Source organism: Haliotis cracherodii, unplaced genomic scaffold (genome assembly GCF_022045235.1).
Source record: "Haliotis cracherodii isolate W230 unplaced genomic scaffold, xgHalCrac1.p SCAF_4, whole genome shotgun sequence".
NCBI lineage: Eukaryota > Metazoa > Mollusca > Gastropoda > Lepetellida > Haliotidae > Haliotis > Haliotis cracherodii.
In genome coordinates, this window is record NW_027266297.1 from 63261726 (window position 1) to 63283966 (window position 22241).

The following is a 22241-nucleotide window of genomic DNA, read 5'->3' on the forward strand; positions in this document are numbered from 1 at the left end:
ATGTTAGATCCGACTTTGAAGAAGGTGTAATTAGTGTTGAATCCGAGGATGAAGCATGTGTAGGTGATTTTAGGTCCAATGAAACAGTTGTTGTAGATGTTGGCTCCGATGAAACTGTTGTAGTTGAAGTTGGATGCGATGATAAAGCAGGTGCGGTTGATGTTGGATCTGATGACGAAGCAAGTGTAGTTGATTTTGGATCCCATAATAAAGAAGGTGTGGTTGATGTTGGATCTGATGATGACGCAGATGTAGTTGATTGTAAAAACTACAAGGGTGGCTTTCTATTTCATGTTGTGTGTAAACTCCAAGGGCGGCCTTAAGCTTCTATCCCATGTTGTATATAAACTACAAGGGTGGCCTTCTGTTTCATGCTGTGTGTAAACAGCAAAGGTTGCCTTCTATTTCACGTTGTGTGTAAACTACAAGGGCTGCCTCAAGCTTCTGTCCCATGGGACATATATATGGGATCTCATGACGAAGCAGGTGTAGTAGATGTTGGATCCGAGGGTGAATCTGGTGTAGTTGATGTTTGATCCCATAATAAAGATCAAAGGTTGATGTTGGATCTGATGATGACGCAGGTGTAATAGATGTTGGATCCGATGATGAACCAGGTGTAGTAGATGTTGGATCCGATGATGAACCAGGTGTAGTAGATGTTGGATCCGATGATGAACCAGGTGTAGTTGATTTTGAATCCGATGATGAGCCAGGTGTAGTAGATGTTGGATCCTATGATGAACTAGGTGTAGCAGATGTTGGATCCGATGGTAAAGCAGCTGTAGTTTATATTATTTCCGATGATGAAGCAGTGGCGGTATTTGGCGTGTAGGTTACAGTTAGTAGATCTGAGAGCGAAGCAGGTGAAGATGATATCATGTCTAACGGAAAGGACTCTGTTGCAGATGTTATTGTATTTGACGGGGAAGTCTCTGTTACAGATGTTATTGTATTTGACGGGGAGGTCTCTATTACAGATGTTATTGTATTTGACGGGGAGGCCTCTGTTACGGATGTTATTTTATTTGTAGGAGAGGTCTCTGTTACAGGTGTTATTGTCTATTATCCCTATTTAACATAGATAGAATGTAACATAGATAGAAGACCGAACAGCGAAACAATTAACTGATGATATTTAAATATGTTGAAAGGTTATATAGGTTTGTTGCAGGGAACCGAGGAATATATCGACTCATCCAACATCGACTTCCACCGGGTCAAATAGTGATAAATTAAAAAAGGTTTTTGTCGGGATCATGAAGTTCGACAAGGGAAGCTTTCAATGTATAAACAAAGACACTAACGCCTTTATTTAGAGGAGATTACTCACTATAACAAGTATAAGAATCATCCATCATATACCTACTCATAATAATGATAATTATCATAATCATCATCATGACAAATGAAAGCTACTCCAATTTTACAAACTTTGCGAGATAATCACACATGATAAATACACGCATGTTTTCATCACTTCAGAAAGGGAGGGAAATGTTGTCAGCAATGTGTATACTGGTGTAGCACCTGAATGAGGCGTTCCATCGCAGAATGGGGACGTTGGTGTAGACGTCAGTGATGTTGATGGAGTTGACCTTGGAGCAATGTTGTCAGCGATTGTTGGTGTGGTTGTTGTGTCAATAGTTCTCTGTGCAGAACCTGAAATGAGCGATGTTGGTATTGAAATCAGTAAGTCGTAACATGATGTTTCGCCACAGCAGAGGATGTTGCAGGCGATGGGCTTGGCGATGGGTGAAGTTTGTTTGTTTGTTTGTTTGTTGTTTAACGCCGCTCTCAGCAATATGACGACGGTCTGTAAATAATCGAGTCTGGACCAGACAATCCTATGATTGATATCATGAGCATCGTTTCACGCAATTGGGATACGATGGCATGCATCAATCAAGTCAGCGAGTCTGTAACCTGATCCCGTTAGTCGCCTCTTACGACAAGTATAGTCACATTTTACGGCAAGTATGGATCGCTGAAGTAGAGCAGTGGCTGGGTCAGTATGGAGACTCTATGGGAAGGAAAGATATTCCTTTTTCACCCATTTGATGACAAAAATAAAATAAGAATATGTTCAATATATATACGCAACCAAAAAAGTAGGTATACACCACATTAAAGTGTTATTTGTATTGTTCCATACAACTGAAGCACGTGCTTTGTACCAGTGGGTCGGATGTAGAATCTGGAACACACAGGTCAAGGACACTATGCTTCCATCCCATCCGGGTTCACGATCACCCGGTTTCACAAAGCATGCAGAAGAGAATACGTGCCCACGAGAGGGAAAGGCATACAGACACTTTACATTCTGTATGAGATGTACCCTCCGTCACTGACTAGGCAACACTAACAGGTGGGATGTTCCAGTCATGCATGAGAACCTGTTCCATTTGTGTGAGGTCAAATAATGGCTGAGATTGTCTTTTCACATGCCTCAGTTCATCACGGATGTGTTTGGTGTTACAAAGACCTGCCCAGCGCAGACTATTGGCTGTCTGTGTCGTAAATTACCCGCTCGAGCAGTATAGGCACCGTAAGACTCGCGAAAGTCTACTTCCGGTACCAGCATTTCCGGTGACAAACTTATACTCATGAACTAGTTTTGCCTTCTTTGCTTACTTTGCTAGACGGGACGAGACCACACACGGTTGTCACCCCTGTTGACAGCCATCATTGTCGGCTGATTTCGGAATGATAATATCGGGTATTTGTCATTCCTGCAAAGTTTATCGGTTGCTGACAAATGACATTCAGTGCTGTACTATCTTTTAGACATGTATTTCTATTCACAGCGGACAGTTTTTTATTAATACGCCTTACGGAGGATGTGTTACGTATTTCTGTGATTATTTATGAAGATGCAACTACTAAAAGGTAGGCCAAATTACCATGGTACACGAGTATCTGACAGCATATGCATGAGCAGTATCATTGAAGCCGTGCTTTTTACAGTTGGACCAAGCATTAAATAAGGCAAGGTTTAGAGGTTAAAATTTCGAAAATCTATGCAATGAACTTGTAAACGTGAAATATATTTATTAAATTATATTCATGGACTCTTTAATTATGAAAGTAATAAACCAGTCATGTTGTGAAACTTAAAATTAAATATGTATTGTTGGGTCATATTTACTGTCAAACACCTTCAAATTATTTTTCATATATGTGTCAGTTAGAAGCAGAAAGTTATTTTTCAATCGATTCTTTTTGAAGGGGACAGTTGGGTTTTGTGCATTGTAAATAGATGTGTCTGACAGTGAAAATGGCATAGAAAAGAAAAGTGATAACTCGGTCGGCGATTGAGAAAACAAATGAATCACACATACTTTGAATGGGACACTTTGGTAAAATTAATTCTGAAAAGTTGAATTATCAAAGGCACAGCAAATATATCACACAAGTCATCAAAGGTCGCAAACGTGTAATGTGGACAATGAAATATAAATCGTCTTAAACTAGATGGTGGACCTTAAGTTAACGAGGTTTGACTAAACAATGACATTTCAATCGTTGACAGGTTTGAGATATTAGGTAATCTATGGTCGTCTATTGATGCCCGAACTCAACAGGACGGCAAAAATAGCATGTGCATAAATTGTTGTGTAACTAACATATTTAGTTTCTATATCAAATATGAACAGATACAACAATGCAGATGTATTTTCCTTTGCACTTTTAGACTTGCGCTAAAATTTAACTCTCATCCACATCTCCAGGATGACTGTATGGAAGTTCACTGTTTCATTGGTTGGTAATCTGTTAGTATTATCTGGGAATTATTTTACAGATGAACTGAAAATATATTATCATACATACAATGTGAATTTATGATAAGTTATCCAATGTCAATTCAATATCACTGGTTAATACCAGAAATCTTCAAACACATTTCTATTGTGTGGCATTATTCACACGTAAAAAAACAATAAATAAGCTTTAGATTAGTGTAAAAGATACTGACTTGTGGTTTCAGGGAGGTGCACGGGAAGGATGTCGGAGTCAACTCGGAAGATGAATTTGCCAGCAACGCCAACGTTAGACAGTTTAGTTATGTTGATGAGTTCATCAGACTTGGATCCTGGCAGCAGGTACGACCTCGCCCCATCACCAGCTAAGAAGCCGCTCTGGAACACACAATTAGCGGAAATGTAGTCAAATATGTATACAGCCAGCTCAGAAAAACATTCTGAACGTCGCACACTCAGCGACGTGTACAGCCATCTGAGATACACATTGTGAACGTCACAAGTCAGATAAATATATAGCCAGCTCAGATACACAATGGGAACGTCACAAGTCAGATAAATATACAGCCAGCTTAGATACACAATGTGAACGTCACAAGTCAGATAGATATATAACCAGCTTAGATACACAATGTACACGTCACAAGTCCGATAAATATACAGCCAGCTTAGATACACAATGTGAACGTCACAAGTCAGGTAAATGTAGAGCCAGCTTAGACACACATTGTGAACGTCACAAGTCAGGTAAATGTACAGCCAGCTCAGATACACATTGTGAACGTCACAAGTCAGATAAATATACAGCCATCTTAGATACACAATGTGAACGTCACAAGTCAGATAGATACATAGCCAGTTTAGATACACAATGTGAACCTCACAAGTCAGATAAATATACAGCCAGCTTTGATACACAATGTACACGTCACAAGTCCGATAAATATACAGACAGCGTAGATACACAATGTGAACGTCACAAGTCAGGTAAATGTACAGCCAGCTCAGATACACATTGTGAACGTCACAAGTCAGGTAAATGTACAGCTAGCTCAGATACACATTTTGAACGTCACAAGTCCGATAAATATACAGCCAGCTCAGATACACAAAGCATTTAGTTGTATTTAAATTATTATGACACCCTGAATACAATCCGACCTCGGCAATGTCGGATAACTCCATTTTATGTACAGTGGGGTAAGGTTTGGTGTTCGCAAAATTTTCACGTCGATTAGCTGCACAATTTCTCCAAACACGGATTGTTGTAGCTTTCCCGCTTTTGGAAGCGATCGTTCGACCATTGCGCTTATCTACGTTGCCCAGCTATATCTATGGAGAAGAACTCACGAGACGCTACCCTCTCAAAAGTAACGTCGTTCAAGTTACGACGTCATCAGGTTGGGAGCGCACGTTCTTCATTGTTCTTCGTAGTTCTTTACATCCCGCCATGATATAGCTTCACTGTTGCTGAATGCGTAATTCAGGAAGAGAAACTAAACCTACACCCCACCCAACCCCAACCAAGTCCCAAGCCCCAAGCCCCAAGCTCCAGCCCCCAGCAGGGAGACAGTGCCAATGGTCTCACATGTTGCGCCCGGGTCATCTGCCTAACGTTTTGACTGTGCTGTTTGTTCCCCAGTACAGCGTCTGGTGACAAGAGTGAACCAATCGTCTCTGGACACTCAAAGTTGCTGTGCAGAGGAGCGTCAGTTCGTCGAGCGAGGATCCTCTAGTCTTGGATTCGAACCCCAGCTTCACCCATATAGTGAACATTGTCATCACTATACCCATGCTTGGGGGCTTCAGCAAATGTGTCAACTGTTCCATAACTAGATTCGCGTTTTCCTCCCATTTTAACCTGACAGGCCGTGATATAGCTCAAATTCTGTTCATAGCGGTGTCGAACCGAACTCACTCACTCACAAGATAATCTACCATATTCATAACTGAACCTCGACATGCTTATTATGCATTACTATTTTATCAACTATATATCTCATGCTCTTTCAAACAGTGCCAACTTACCTGTGATCGAACGGATGGTTCTGTGCCTTGATATGCAGCCACAAAGTCAGAATTATCATACACCCATTCTATCCTTTCATAGAACAGTATCACGACTGACGCCGTGCCATCAGTTGTCATGGTGATCTGGAATGTGTCGACCTAAAGGAACATAAAAAGAAATGCGTAAATACAATTGACTTATCAACTATTATAGCTAAAATGGATAGACTTATCATTAAACCGCCTGCATGTTACCAGAAATCAGCGGGCCACTGTAACTTGATGATGCCCTCTTATTGCTTTACGACGGGCCATTATCACGCCCGTTGTTGGGTGACGTCATAGGGTAGGGATAGGTGACGTCACGTTCAATATTGACGTCATCTGGTTTGTTTTATGGCGTTCCCATATTTGTAAAATTGGGTGAGTGACATTCATATTTATTGCAGTAAATAATTCAAAGCCGATATTGTTGTTTCTTGTTATTTTATAACAAATTCCATCCCTTTAGCTATAATAACGGTAACGCTCTTTTTCAACCTCGAGCTTCTGCAAATGATAATGCCCTGAAAAGAGCGTTACCCTCATATTAACACCGGCCCGTTTGTATTCGATGTTAACCAGTTACACCGGTCGTCTATATTTTGAGTTACTCGTTGAACCTCCTCCATATATAGGCTACGCACAAATCTTGACCACAGTCGTCACCCTTTTAAGTGTTCTTTATCCAGACGCCATCATGGGCAGCCAGTGCGCAATATTGCGAGATCCGGGAGGGGCTATGGTGTTAAGTGAAAAGTCTACATACTGTTCATTAAAACATCGGGATGGTCCAGACACAGTGAAGAGTTGCGTCCCTTAGACCTATGACCGTGGGTTCCAATCCCGGTTCGCCCTGATTATGTTTATAGGTTTGTCGGTACCATACGGTAGTTTTCACGAGGTACCTGCGTCTATGAACAGCATGACTTCGCACCATCCTATAACATCAAACTCACACGCCGCTATAGCTGTCATAGTGTTCATTTCGGCGTCAAACCAAACACACTCACACTCCTGGATAACTTGCCTTGTTGTCTTCTGAGTTAAATGTAGCAACATCGGCCCACGTCGCCAACAGTACCCAGGATGGCGTATAGTCTGCCGGGAACTCCTGGTATCGCCTGACGTCTTCGGCGACAGTTTGACGTAATGCTGAAGCCGTACTGAGGACGTACCAGACGGTTCCACTTACGGTTACATCAATGTCAGTGCACAGACCACACACTGCTGGAGTATTTCCGGGATCAGAGGTTGTTTCTTGAAATCTTCCAGCCTTAATGAATGTCACAGAACCATCATTGTTCACCTGGAATGGAACATTTTCTCGTAAATGGACACATTGAAACAATAACATTAGTCCATTACATTCCTACAGAGGGGAATTTCTCTTACCTGTTCCAATGATGCTGCAATATATGAACCGACATTGTTAAAATCAAACTTGACAAAGCTTTGATTTAATACCATGAATTTGTGTATATTACACAACAAACACTGAGAAATAATTGTTTGTTTTTTTCATCCCTTTAAGAAATGGGTTTTCAGCAACGGCGCTGTATCTTTATTCAGGAACACCCATAAACCTATTGACGGGGACACATACAGAAATAGGGCTGACTCTTGTTTTGTTCAGTTTGACAGGAGAGAGAATACCGGCACACTATATTATAGCGGACCAATGATCGCAAACTCTATGTCTAGATTCTCTTTACAGATTACAAGATACTTGAATACAATCTGGATAAACCTGTAATTTACAGAAGCTAGACTTTCCCTACGACAGAAGGATGCAACATGGATATATGAATACAAGGCTAGACTTTCACTACAAGAGAAGGACACAACACGGATATATGAATACAAGGCTAGACTTTCACTACCACAGATGGATGCAACACGAATATATGAAAACAAGGATAGACTTACACTACCACAGATGGATGCAACACGAATATATGAACACAAGGCTAGACTTACACTACGACAGAAGGACGCAACACGGATATATGAATACAAGGCTAGACTTTCACTACCACAGATGGATGCAACACGAATATATGAACACAAGGCTAGACTTACACTACGACAGAAGGATGCAACACGGATATATGAATACAAGGCTAGACTTTCGCTACCAAATATGGATGCAACACGAATATATGAACACAAGGCTAGACTTTCACTACCACAGATGGATGCAACACGAATATATGAACACAAGGCTAGACTTACACTACCACAGATGGATGCAACACGAATATATGAACACAAGGCTAGACTTACACTACGACAGAAGGACGCAACACGGATATATGAATACAACGCTAAACTTTCACTACAACAGAAGGATGCAACACGGATATATGAATACAAGGCTAGACTTACACTACCACAGATGGATGCAACACGAATATATGAACACAAGGCTAGACTTACACTACGACAGATGGATGCAACACGGATATATGAATACAAGGCTAGACTTTCGCTACCACATATGGATGCAACACGAATATATGAACACAAGGCTAGACTTTCACTACAACAGAAGGACGCAACACGGATATATGAACACAAGGCTAGACTTTCACTACCACAGAAGGACGCAACACGGATATATGAATACAAGGCTAAACTTTCGCTACCACAGATGGATGCAACACGAATATATGAACACAAGGCTAAACTTTCGCTACCACAGATGGATGCAACACGAATATATGAACACAAGGCTAGACTTTCACTACCACAGAAGGATGCAACACGAATATATGAACACAAGGATAGACTTACACTACCACAGATGGATGCAACACGAATATATGAACACAAGGCTAGACTTACACTACGACAGAAGGACGCAACACGGATATATGAATACAAGGCTAAACTTTCATTACAACAGAAGGATGCAACACGGATATATGAATACAAGGCTAGACTTTCACTACCACAGATGGATGCAACACGAATATATGAACACAAGGCTAGACTTACACTACGACAGATGGATGCAACACGGATATATGAATACAAGGCTAGACTTTCGCTACCACATATGGATGCAACACGAATATATGAACACAAGGCTAGACTTTCACTACAACAGAAGGACGCAACACGGATATATGAACACAAGGCTAGACTTTCACTACCACAGAAGGACGCAACACGGATATATGAATACAAGGCTAAACTTTCGCTACCACATATGGATGCAACACGAATATATGAACACAAGGCTAGACTTTCATTACAACAGAAGGACGCAACACGGATATATGAATACAAGGCTAGAATTTCTCTTTGACAGATAGATGCAATACGAATAAATGAAGATAAAGCGAAAAAACCCTTTACATATTCAATAGAAATCTCTGCGTGAGGCAGAGTCGATTGTACGATTCCAACTTTATCATGAGCATGTGTTTATGAATCACAATCAAATAGTAATGATGCCAGGTGGTCGCGAAATGTGAGCGAATCCTGCCCCACTTGGGCATCCGTCACAAATACATGCAAAGGCAAGTCAAATGTTCATCTGAAAAAAAAACAAAGCTAGTCTGTCTCTACGACAATTGGATTCAACACGGATATATGAACACAAGCTATACCTTTTCTACGGCTAGAAGAACCAGGAAAAGATGTTATCATATGACTGTTCTACAATTTTTAACTTGAAATGTTCGAACAGAAAGGGGTGTCATCGTCATATCGTCTCGTTGCCACAGTCATATCTAGTAATATCTAGTAATATCTCATGTTCTACATATTGATAACTTCGTAGAGATTTTTAAACCTTAAACCTAACGATCTATGGAATCCCACTGGTGAGTGTACCCTTCTCAGCAAGTCCCAGGAATAACTCCTGTGCTGGTTCCATGTGCGGGACATTGTCGCAAGGAGGTATACTGTAAGTGAAATGATAAAAGCTTTAAATATGTTTGAGAAAGCGAAACAAAAAACAGTTTTGAGCGATTTTGTCATGACAGGGACCTTTGACCTACTCGAGACATATGCCAAAGTAATTCTATTGGTCCACAAGGGATAAGTTCATTTTATAATATCGTCTGGTATCAATAACGTATTCAAGACACTACTTCAATATTGACCTGACTTGTGACCTAACTGTAGCTTTGACATAAATGACATTTGATGTGGTCGAATATTTATGATACATGCAAACTTGAAGTTCCATGCATGCAGATATGACCAAGCCTGAGACAGTTGCAATAATATAATTATGTTGTACGAAAACGTTAACGCTGACCTTGACCTAATCTAACCGACCTTGACGAATCGTGACCAATTGTTTTCTCCCACAGAAGCTGAATAGCCAGTTTAATAAGAAATGCATAAATACGTGTTGAGAAGCTGCAACCACAAACATATTAGTAAGCCTTCTCTATCTCTTCTTGGCCATTATTTGCCAAACTATTTCACAAGACCACTGGGAAGAATGACACTTTGCAATTTAGGAGAAAAATGACCGGCAGCTGCAGTAACCGAAGACGATATTGAGGTTATCACGGTAACTGGAGTTTAGAACTAAAGACAATATAGTTCATTTCCCGACACGTGCAAGTTCGTAGCAGATTGTCATGTTAATCCAACTACAAGCTTCAAAAACTGACACATTGCATAGTGCATTCTTTGTAACAACAAAAACCCTGGCGTAGCTCATGTTATGGAAATTACTAAAAAAAAAGAATCCCCAAGGATTAAGTATGCGGTGTGCTGGATTGTCTCGAAAACATCCTCCTCGCTCGATGTACTGGGACAACGAAAGCATGGGGCTATGTGACGTGGATACTCTGATGCAAGTAATACGCCCCTATCGCTGTTGTGTCACACCCACTTGCACAGTGAACCACGTCCTCGGGTTTGGAGATTCTCTAATCACTGTTTCACACACGCACGTAAATTTACTGATAACGAGTATATAAGCTTTGTGGCTTCCTATCAGCAAACTTAATGATGATAGGTTCAGCCATGTGGAGTGAAGGAGAAGACGCGAGGTCTCCGGGGAACACAGGGCCACTCACCATGTCTTGTGCACTAGGTCTAAAAACATTGATTTGTGAGTCGTTTTACATCACTCGTGAACGCAAACTGAAGCCAGAATGGCACACGGGGATTTCTTTCTTTGACTCAAACGAAAACAATTGGTCGCTGGGACTTAAAGACAAGTATTGTACTTTTCTTTAAAAACAACAGCACATGACGACCTTGAAATCGATCCTTAAGTGCCACCACGACAGTTAGTTCAGTATTATTAAGCATAAACATATCCTACTTCTTGAGCCTTTATGCTCAACCTACTCAGTATTGTCTACAAGAAAACGTTATAATCAAAATGTTATGAGTACACAAAGGATGAAATTAAGGCCAATATCTATCGATTATATCCGATATTTGCCCCTGCATTTCAGCGAAGCTGTATATCTGGCAGTGAAGCATGTTGGGAAATGTTTTCTTGGTTTAAGAATAGGCTATCATAATCCATACACATATATAAACAAAGCTTGTGATCACAATACCAAAGCAGATTTAACGCATCAACTGTTCAAGATATCTCTCTCAGATGATCATAAATTGACAAAGTACGTTGGAATAAAAGCCTTACATAAAATAGTCAAACTCATTACTGGCCAATTACTCTTCTGTTGCTTTTTGCAGAGATCACGCAGAGAGCATTACAAGAGGGCAAATCGTTTTTTTAAATTACGTATGGAATACAAAGGTAAATGGTGAAAGATAAATCATGACAATTAATTAAGGAACAGAAAAACGTTTTGAGATTCCTGTTTATAAGTGACTGTTCATTGTATAGCTTACATATACGTGCATGTGATATGAGCTCTTTAGTAAACTTTTATACTTCAGTCTAGTACACAGCAGCACTTTGACACTTGGCTGTCGATCCTGTAGGTCCAGTCTCAGTAGGCGGTATGATGGTTGTAACAACTTGATAGTTGATTGACAGTAAGATCAGGCTATATATCTCTGCTTGTATGCATATAGATTACGAAAGAGGAGACTAACGGGATCGGATTGTCGGGTTCGCTGACTTTGTTGATGCATGTCATCGTATCCCAATTGCGTAGATCGATGCTGATAATGTCAATAACTCAATAACTGGATAGCTGGATATTGCTGGGTGTGGTGTTAAACAACAAATAAACAAACAACAAACAAAAGCAAACAGACTGATTCTAGTTTTGTAGAAATGGATTAATTTTTATTTCAGGCTAATAACTACACCCACTGTTGAACACATGACTGCTTCTTAGGTGTAATGAGTACTTATATTCATGTGCGGAGGATGTATAAAGGAGGATGAATTAAATATTTATGCATGCAGCTGAATTTATTTTTGATATACTTCCATTTCAACAATTCTATATTCACTTCATTTCATGGTTACATTGATCTGGTCTTTGGAGCAGAATAACCTGTACCACTTAATTGATTTAATCATATGTTTGATTTTCAATTTAACATATCTTAAGTCACCGATATTATATTTAACAAATCAAGTGAACTGACGCTTAGTCAGCTCTGAAATATTTCTTCCACGTGGTTTTAGCTGTTGAAATATATCGCATAATACACAGCTGTTAACAAGTATATTATCTTTGAAAATCAATACTTTTTTCGGCACAAATATACATTTCAAACGTGGTAAAGGTCATGCGGTTTGTAAATTCATTTCTTACCCGTCTACATTGAACCAATGCATATTTACACAATATTATCCAGTCACAGATTACCTTTTACAAACGAGGAACGAGTGATAGTAAAATACACATTATCAGGTTTAACAACAATTCTTTCAGTTTACTATTACATAAAAACACCCGGTATACTTTCCTTTGCTCCTTTTTTTATATAATGCCAGTGGAGACTGTTAACGTATGTTAAAATGACAATTTTAATTACAGGGGGTTTCCATATCAGAGATGTTTGATATTATTCACGTTATCATCATCAGCTTCTGTTAAAGACAATAAATGTATTTTCTCAGACTACCAGTTGTCGTACTTTCATTTTTTGTGTGGAAGCCTCGGTAGCTGAGTGGGTAAGATCGCTGACTTTGTGTGCTGGCGATTAGGTGCCTCATTCTGGCAAGTGTGGGATCGAATCCCGTACGGGACTCAACCCAAAAATGTACGAGAATCTGTACTTTACTAAAAAAGTGTTTCTTTGATAGGCATTTAGAAGTTGGAGTACTAAGTAAGGACAAGAATTTATGGATGAACAACTTCTTCATTACAATTAAGAGCTAATAATTGTAATAAAGAATTTGTTCATCCATAAATTCTTATCCTTACTAAAAAAGTGTTATCCCAAAAATAACATTTGTTACATTTGACCACTTTCTGAATGACATTATGTATTCATACTTTCTAAGTGTGTAATATGACATGCAAAATGTATTCCTTGACAATGTTATCATAAAGAAAGTAATATATTATAGCAGGGCGGTGAATCAGCAGCTTCAGGAGATAAACAAATCACTACCACACCCAACTTTGGGGGGCTCTGACGTCATTCTCGCTCGCGGTATGATTGTCATTTTCAGTGTTGATTATGTTGATATATTGATCTTCTCAATACACTTTACTTCATGCATGTATGTTTTGTTGTTTTTGAGGAAGAGTGATTTCAAACTCTAGTAAAGTTTCTTTTGGACGTCAGTTTATTCGTTCATTGCACATGCACCTTGTGACATGTTTTCGAACGCTCACACACCATATAATAAGTATTATGCTGAATCCAGGGATGCGATGTAAAGAATCAACAATTTATGGCTGCATACAATTATACACCCCATGTGCTCATGACTATTAATTAAAAATGTAAAAGACACAATAAAGTGCTTAGACAGATATTGCGCAACATAGGACTGAGTCACCTGAATCAATATATGAACTTTACTGCACTTCTTATGTCATTTTTTAAGATATTTTCTCGACTTTGATAACGGTGCGATAATTTACATTCAAACGTCCTACAATCATGACCCAGAAGCAATAAAGTCTTCATATCTTGTCATATGTGCGAAGACCGCCTCCGTGGTCTAGAGGTAGTGCGTCCGCCCGGAGAGCGGAAGGTCCGGGGTTCGATCCCCGACCACGTCGCTATATAAGTGCAATAATCTTGGACGCGACGTTAAACCCCATATCACCTCACCTCACCTCATTTGTTCGATTAGCATTATATATTCCGTTTCTTTAAGCCCTGATGGGGTACTATATTATCCTTTTGGGTTATTAAAATGCAACTATGCAGATGTACCATCTCAAATAAGTTCCGCACTGTCATCTGGAGACCTTATATAAAATATAGCACAGCTTGATATTGTTTAGACCAAACCGCCTATATGTATCGCAGCATGAGGAGATGGTATCACAGCATTTACATCAAACGGTGTATTCGAATTAATGGAACATGTGTACCAGATCTTCACGGAAGTCCATCTAGTATACATAATGGTTTATCGGCGCAATCTTGATATGTGATAACGTTCGTGTGTATATGTATATAAAGTGTACATGATCAATGTGTGCATATGTAAAACATTCTGCTGTATGGTCTAAGCTGTTACAAGTTTGTGTAAAACAGTCTGGCAAAGTAGTGTTTATGTGTGGTAGAAGCTTGTTTATGTTTGGTTGAAGCTTGTTTATGTATGAGAGAAGTTTGTTTATGTGTGACAGAGGCTTGTTTATGTGTGATAGAAGTTGGTTTAAGTGTGATAGAAGATGGTTTACATGTGATAGAAGATGGTTTAAGTGTGATAGAAGATGGTTTACGTGCGATAGAAGCTTGTTTAAGTGTGAACGAAGCTTGTTTATGTGTGATAGAAGCTTGTTTATGTGTGAAAGAAGCTGATTTATGCATGGTAGAAGTTGATTAATATATCGTAGATATGTATATGTCATGGAAGTTCGCATAACATATCATTAGGGAGGTGGTAAATATTACATACACATTGGCGCGTTTATATGATCAATGTGGGCATATGTAATATATTCTGGTGCATGTTAGAAGTTGTTACAAATTATGTAATACAATCTGGTACAGTAGAGGTTTATGTGTGGAAAATCTGGTTTATGTGTGGTAGAAGCTGGTTTATGTGTGGTAGAATCTGATTTATGTATGTTAGAACCTGGTTTATGTGTGAACGAAGCTGGTTAATGTGGTTTATGTGTGGTTGAAGCTGGTTTGAGTGTGATAGAACCTGGTTTATGCGTGATAGAAGCTGGTTTATGTGTGGTAGAACCTGATTTATGTTTGGAAGAAGCTGGTTTGTTTGTGTTAGAAGCTGGTTTATGTCAGAGAGAAGCTGGTTTATGTGTCGTAGAAGCTTGGTTATGTGGTTTATGTGTGTTGGAAGCTGGTTTATGTGTGATAGAAGCTGGTTTATGTGTGATAGAAGCTGGTTCATGTGTGGTAGAACCTGAATTTATGTATGGTAGAAGCTGGTTTGGTTGTGGTAGAAGCTGGTTTATGTCAGATAGAAGCTTGTTTATGTGTGGTAGAAGCTTGGTTATGTGTGGTAGAATCTGATTTTCTATGAGCAAGAATCTTGTTTATATGTGAACGAAGATTGTTTATGTGTGGTAGAAGCTGGTTCATGTGTGACAGAAGCTGCTTGTTTACACGTGGTATATGCTTGTTTATGTGTGATAGAGCCTCATTTATGTGTGAACGAAGCTTGTTTATGTGTCACAGAAGCTTGTTTATGTGTGCTAGAGCCTCATTTATGTGTGAAGGAAGCTTGTTTATGTGTGACAGAAGCTTGTTTATGTGTGGTAGAAGCTTGTTTATATGTGAAAGAAGCTGATTTATGCATGGTAGAAGCTGATTAATATATCATAGATATGTATATGTCATGGAAGTTAGCATAACATATCATTTGGGTGGTGGTAAATATTACATACACATTGACGCGTTTATATGATCAATGTGGGCACATGTAATATATATTGGTGCATGTTAGAAGTTATTACAAATTATGTAATACAATCTGGTACAGTAGAGGTTTATGTGTGGTAGAATCTGGTCTATGTGTGGTACAAACTGGTTTATGTGTGGTAGAAGCTGATTTATGTATGGTAGAAGCTGGTTTATGTGTGATAGAAGCTGGTTTATGTGGTTTATGTGTGGTGGAAGCTGGTTTGTGTGTGGTAGAACCTGATTTATTTATGGTAGAGGCTGGTTTGTTTGTGGTGGAAGCTGGTTAATGTCTGATAGAAGCTTGTTTTTGTGTGGTAGAAGCTTGTTTATGTGTGATAGAAGCTTATTTATGTATGGTAGAAGCTGATTTACGTATGGTAAAAGCTGGTTTATGAGCGGTAGAAGTTGGTTTATATCTGATAGAAGCTTTTCTATGTGTGAACGAAGCTTGTTTATGTGTGGTAGAAGCTGGTTTATGTGTGGTCGGACCTGATGTATGTGTGGTAGAATCTCGTTTACGTGTTGTAGCAGCTGGTTTATGTGTGGTTGAACCAGATTTATGTGTGGTAGAAGCTGGTTTATTTGTGGTAGAAGCTGGTTTATGTGTGATAGAAGCTAGTTTATGTGTGATAGAAACTTGTTTATGTTTGATAGAAGCTGCTTGTTTATGTGTGACAGAAGCTTGTTTATGTGTGGTAGAAGCTTGTTTATGTGTGGTAGAGCCTGATGTATGTGTAATAGAAGCTGGTTTATTTGTGGTAGAAGTTTGTTCATGTGGTTGAAGCTGGTTCATGTGTGATACAGCTTGTTTATGTGTGATAGAAGCTGCTTGGTTATGAGTGATAGAAGCTAGTTTTGGTGTGATAGAAGCTTGTTCATGCGTGATAAAAGCTGCTTGTTTATGTGTGACAGAAGCTAAGTATGTGCTTGTTGGCGGGTGCATTACTTGCACATGGGTGCGTTTATAGGATCAGTGTGTACATATGTAATACAGTCTGGTAAGGCCGTGGTTTATGTGTGGCAGAAACTGGTGTATATGTGATACGAGCTTGTTTGTGTGTGATAGAAGCTGATTTTTGTGTGGTAGAAGCTGGTTTATGTGTGGTAGAAGTTGATTAATATGTCGTGGAAGCTGGTTTATATGTAATTGTAGTTCGCATAACATATAATTCGGGCGGTGGTAAATCTTATGTACTCATTGGTGCGTTTATATGATCAATGTGTGCATATGTAATAAATTCTGGTGTATGGTAGAAACTGACAAATTTATGCAATACACTCTGATAAAGCAGTGGTTTATGTGTGGTAGAAACTGGTTTATGTGTGGTGGAAGCTGGATTTTGGGTGATAGAAGCTTGTTTGAGCGTTATAGAAGCGTGTTTCAGTGTGGTAGAACCAATTTTATGTCTGAACGAAGCTTGTTTATGTGTGAACGATGCGTGTTTATGTCTGAACGATGCTTGTTTATGTGTGGTAACAGCTTGTTTATGTGTGGTATAAGCTTTTTTATTCGTGGTAGAAGCTTGTTTATGTGTGGTAGAAGCTGGTTAATATGTGACAGAAGCTGGTTTATGTGTGATAGAAGCTTGTTTATGTGTAGTAGAGCCTGGTGTATGTGTGATAGAAGCTGGTATATTTTTGGTTGAAGCTGGTTCATGTGTGTTAGAAGCTTATTTATGTGTGATCGAACCTTGTATATGCATGAACGAAGGTTGGTTATGTGTGAGAGAAGCTGGTTTATTTGTGGTAGAAGCTTGTTTATGTGTGATAGAAGCTTGTAATGTGTGGTTAAAGCTGGTTTATTTGTGATAGAAACTTTTTTATTTATAGTAGGAGTTTGTTTATTTTAGGAAGATGCTGGTAGTTGTGTGATAGAAGCTGCTTGTTTATGTGTGAACGAAGCTTGTGTATGTGTGGTAGAAGCTTGCTATGTGTGGCAGAACCTGATGTATGTGTGGTAAAAGCTTGTGTATGTGTGGTAGAAGCTGGTATATGTGTGACAGAAGCTTGTTTATGTGTGCTAGAAGCTTGTTTATGTGTTGTAGAACCTGTTGTATGTGTAGCAGAAGCTTATTTATTTGTGGTAGAAGCTGGTTTATTTGTGGTGGGAGCTTGTTTATTTGTGATAGAAACTTGTTTATGTGTGACAGAAGCTTGCTTGACTGTGATCAAACCGTGTTTATGTGTGATAGAAACTTGTTTATGTGTGGTAGAAGCTTGCTTGACTGTGATCAAACCGTGTTTATGTGTGATAGAAACTTGTTTATGTGTGGTAGAAGCTTCTTTATGTGTGGTAGAAGCTGATGTATTTGTGGTAGAAGCTTGTTTATTTGTGTTAGAACCATGTTTATGTGTGGTTGAAGGAGGTTTATGTGTGATAGAAGCTTGTTTATGTGTAATAGAAGCTTGTTTATGTGTGAAAGAAGCTTGTTTAAGCGTGATCGAACCTGATTTATGTGTGATAGAAGCTTGTTTTGTGTGGTAGAAACTGTTTTTTGAGTGACAAATGCTTGGTTATGTGTGGTAGAACCTGATGATAGAGTGGTAAAAGCTTGTTTATGCGTGATCGAACCTGATTTAGGTGTGATAGAGGCTTGTTTTGTGTAGTAGAAGCTGGTTTATTTGTCATAGAAGCTTGTTAATGTGTGACAGAAGCTTGTTCATGTGTGACAGAAGCTTCTTTATGTGTGACAAAAGCTTGTGTAAGTGTGACAGAATCTGATTTACGTGTAGTAGACGCTGGTTAATATGTCGTAGAATCTGGTTTATTTGTAATAGAATTTCGCATAACATATAATTCGGGCGTTGGTAAATATTTAATTGAATCTCGTGTGTAGAAAAGAGGGGCGTTAATCGAAATGATGTCTTCTTGTCTGACACAAATAGGGGAGTGGAAGTTCTTGAGTCGCGCATATATCAGTCAGGCTGATATGATCGTATACAAGTCGTTGCCTTGACAGTTGCAATGTGTTTCTCTACGTGTATCTGTGATAGCATCTTAAGGCTCTTGACGTTAAGAATGGTCACCCACTGGCGTCACAAAAATGAGGGACAGGTATTGTCCAAACGACATACTTCATGAATATTATACATATATGATGAGGAACGCAACGATGGTCACAACCATCTGAATAAAACAACTTTAATTTGAACTTTGGAATCGTTAGGCAAATGTTAAGGAGTTATAAATATGTTTAATAACATTACAAATTATGCAATAAGAACAAAATCTGTCTGATAGATTTAATTAAATGTATTTAATGCCTATATACCTAACTTCCATCACATATATAAATCAGTTTTACATATGCGACAATTTACCACTGACTAAACAAGGAAATAATATTATTGCATATACAGTAATTTTATTTTCGCATGCTATATACTCTGAAGTGATAACGAATACCAATTTCGTTACACCAGAACCTTTATTGAAACGCAAAAAGCTTGTTATCGTGTTCTGCAGTAAAATTGCGAATATCCCGCTGTTAAGATGCAAATATTTTGCGAATAAATCGCGAATATTTAGCTAATAATTTGCGAATGATCATGATTTGTGAATAATGTTAATTGACACCAATGAGGAGTTTTTTGGACTATCACGCCGTCAACGCGTGGCGGGCCATGGCATTACTCTCCATACATGTACAATGTATTCTATGATATTACACTGTGAATGGATTGCAGGTACATGTAATGTTTGATAAATACATGTAAAACAACATTTTGTAAAATATGTACATGTACGTGGTTAGAATACACAAATAATGTACATGTATAGAGGTACGTCCTGATTGGTGTGGCCATACAGTTAACGTTGATAACAATATGAAGCGCATTGCATGTACTCCTACAAAGTGATTATTACATTATATACGCATTTGCATTAGACGCACACACTTTAATTCCCATGTTATTTATATTAAAACAAACTATTAACTATGGATATTTCTGTGTGTAAGTGCTAGGTGTCACTGTGACATAACAGTAGACCATGATCGTTCAAGCACGTTCTACACGAACTGTACAGGTTTTAACAATCAGACAGACGTCATTAAGACAGCTAAGTGTCTTGTATTAGTTTGTAATTAATGTGTTATGTACATCAATTGTCGTCAGTGCATACAAGCTGTTTTCTACAACTTGACATATCCTTTCTACTGGATGTTTTGTCACTTGTCCCAACAAACAATAATTGTTTTGATTGATGACTTAGCTAACTTTATCATGACATGTTTTGAGAATGCAAATTCATCTTTCAAGATTTTCCATATTTTGCCCTGTGCGGTGTGATACGAGGGTCAGGTTATCATACTCAGTCGCTCATATCCATGACATATTTCACATATTGTCTATTTAGTTGTATACAAGGGTCAGATAAATAATGTTTACGATTTTCATTAGGATATGAAACAGCGCAGTATATGATTAGTTCAATGTGTCAAAAACGACACAATTTACATATATAATGTGAACAACTCTCAAGCGAAAATAACTGTATACTGATTAAAGTTATATATGTGAGCAAATAGCGTTAGTTAATGAAAATCAAATAATCAGGTTTGATTGTTCTGACGTTCAGTATGTACATATTTTGTATACGAGATATACATAGAGAAAATACACTCCATTGACAAAACTAACTTTCTCAATCGCCCCATTTAGATTCCGAGTTGGGACAAGCCTTTGAACTTATTTTGTGATTCAGTTATCATCACGTCCCTTATGTGAACATTTGATTTCCATCCATGTTCATTTTGATGGAGAAATTGTGTACTAATCATATGAAACCGAGTCACAGACACAGGTGATAACAAACACAAACAACATGAACACTGTGGTTTTGAAAGCCCTTGAAGAGAACAAATTAATGCGTCTCACAATGTGACCATTGCCAAAGCAAAGGAACCGTTTTTAAAAACTTACAAAAGCAGTGCTGTAGTTTGTTCCATAAAATCGGAAAGGCGGCTGTAGGCTGAGGGAGGGGCCAGAACCATCGTCTATCCCGGGGGTGGCAGTGTGACCCTCGATATCACCGTACGGAAGCAGCGAGCATTGGACGAACCACACACATGTGGCCAGCAGCCATACGGGCCAGAGGACTTCACGACTCATTTCCAGATCAGTGCAGTGTGGACTCTCTGCAACATACCATTAGTGGGATCACTTCCACATCCTACACGTACATCAGCAGCAGATATATCCTCCTGACTCCAGACACACCAGACTCCAGAAAGATTGTCGGTTATATTCTGATAATATCCATACGTTTAAGGAAACCAAAAGTTCGTGTATACGCGAATATTGCATACCTATTTCCAAAATATATTTTCGCGTGTTTCCCAGTCACACATGAAAGCAAATACAATTTAATTTCGAAAATATTATGGCACTGAAGCAAGACTGGGACTTCGGACACGATGGTAGAACTCAGTTACATCTTACCTTAAAATATTTAGTTGCTAAATGATCCAGTTGGATAAACAATGAAAACCTGGCGACGTCCTTACCTTGATGATTCCCGTGACAAGATATGATTTAACTCTATCCTTTTATACAACAGTAATACGAAAGATTCCCCAGAGAAATACAAGAGATGTAAGTTTCACTTGTCGTTTTTATCTCATTCACAAACTACTGGTAGTTCAATTCAAAAATCCAAACTGATTCGGGAACATATCACAGGTAAGTCGAACACGCAGGGAGACAGAATACCTGTAGATACCCTGAATATATACCCACATGACTGCTGTGACGGAATCGACAGAATGGGTTGTTCCTGTTGATCGTTGGTCAACCCACTTCAGTAACTCCTACTCTCTATGGCTGACAATGATGGCGGTCTCCTCCCCAGAACATCGCACCCGTCATGGAGCGGGTGGCAGAAGCAGGGTGTTTGGTGATTGATGGGCCACTGAGATGAAATCATTGCACGACTCACATGCTTATCTTAAACCCTCCAGATCGTACCCGGTGATTACACTGTACATACCTGAGAAGCTCATCTTTCATACAACATTGTCATTGGAGCCACACAGGCGTGTAACGTGCCTGTCTGAGAAATAATACATTTTCAAGATGAGTTATGAGTTATGTTTTTGCTAAGATATATTTGCTTTTAGTGCTACCGTAAAGAATACATTCCATTTTCAGTAAACGTTTATCTTAAGCATCTTTTAATCTGGTATATAGATCCACAATAAAGAATAAAGATCCACACGCCGTCTATTTAAATGGGAAACTTGGCTTACAATGCACAAGGCTAACAGTGGCTATAGTTTTCTTATGAGAAATAGGATTTTATCTTTATCATTTAGCCCCCTGAAGAGATCGTAATTGAAAGGAACATATCTACCCGGTGAAATAATGTGTTACAGTCACAGAATCTTGCATCAATAGCTTTAAGCTCCATATTGTTATCTCTACTCTTATTTACACATTGTCATTTATACCACCCAGGTATGT

At 38.8% G+C, this 22241-nt stretch overlaps 1 protein-coding gene across 1 annotated transcript; it reads right to left on the bottom strand.

Moving 5' to 3' along the window:
• Positions 1-1117: 1117 nt before the first annotated feature.
• On the bottom strand, positions 1118-21482 carry LOC139480029 (sushi, nidogen and EGF-like domain-containing protein 1). The gene is made up of 6 exons (XM_071263003.1): positions 21222-21482; positions 20703-20917; positions 6841-7119; positions 5790-5930; positions 3977-4139; positions 1118-1662 (listed from the first exon to the last, which is right to left on the bottom strand). Exons 2-6 carry the CDS (start codon positions 20889-20891, stop codon positions 1427-1429), a joined length of 1008 nt encoding a protein of 335 aa, XP_071119104.1. The 5' UTR covers positions 20892-20917; positions 21222-21482; the 3' UTR covers positions 1118-1426.
• Positions 21483-22241: the final 759 nt, after the last annotated feature.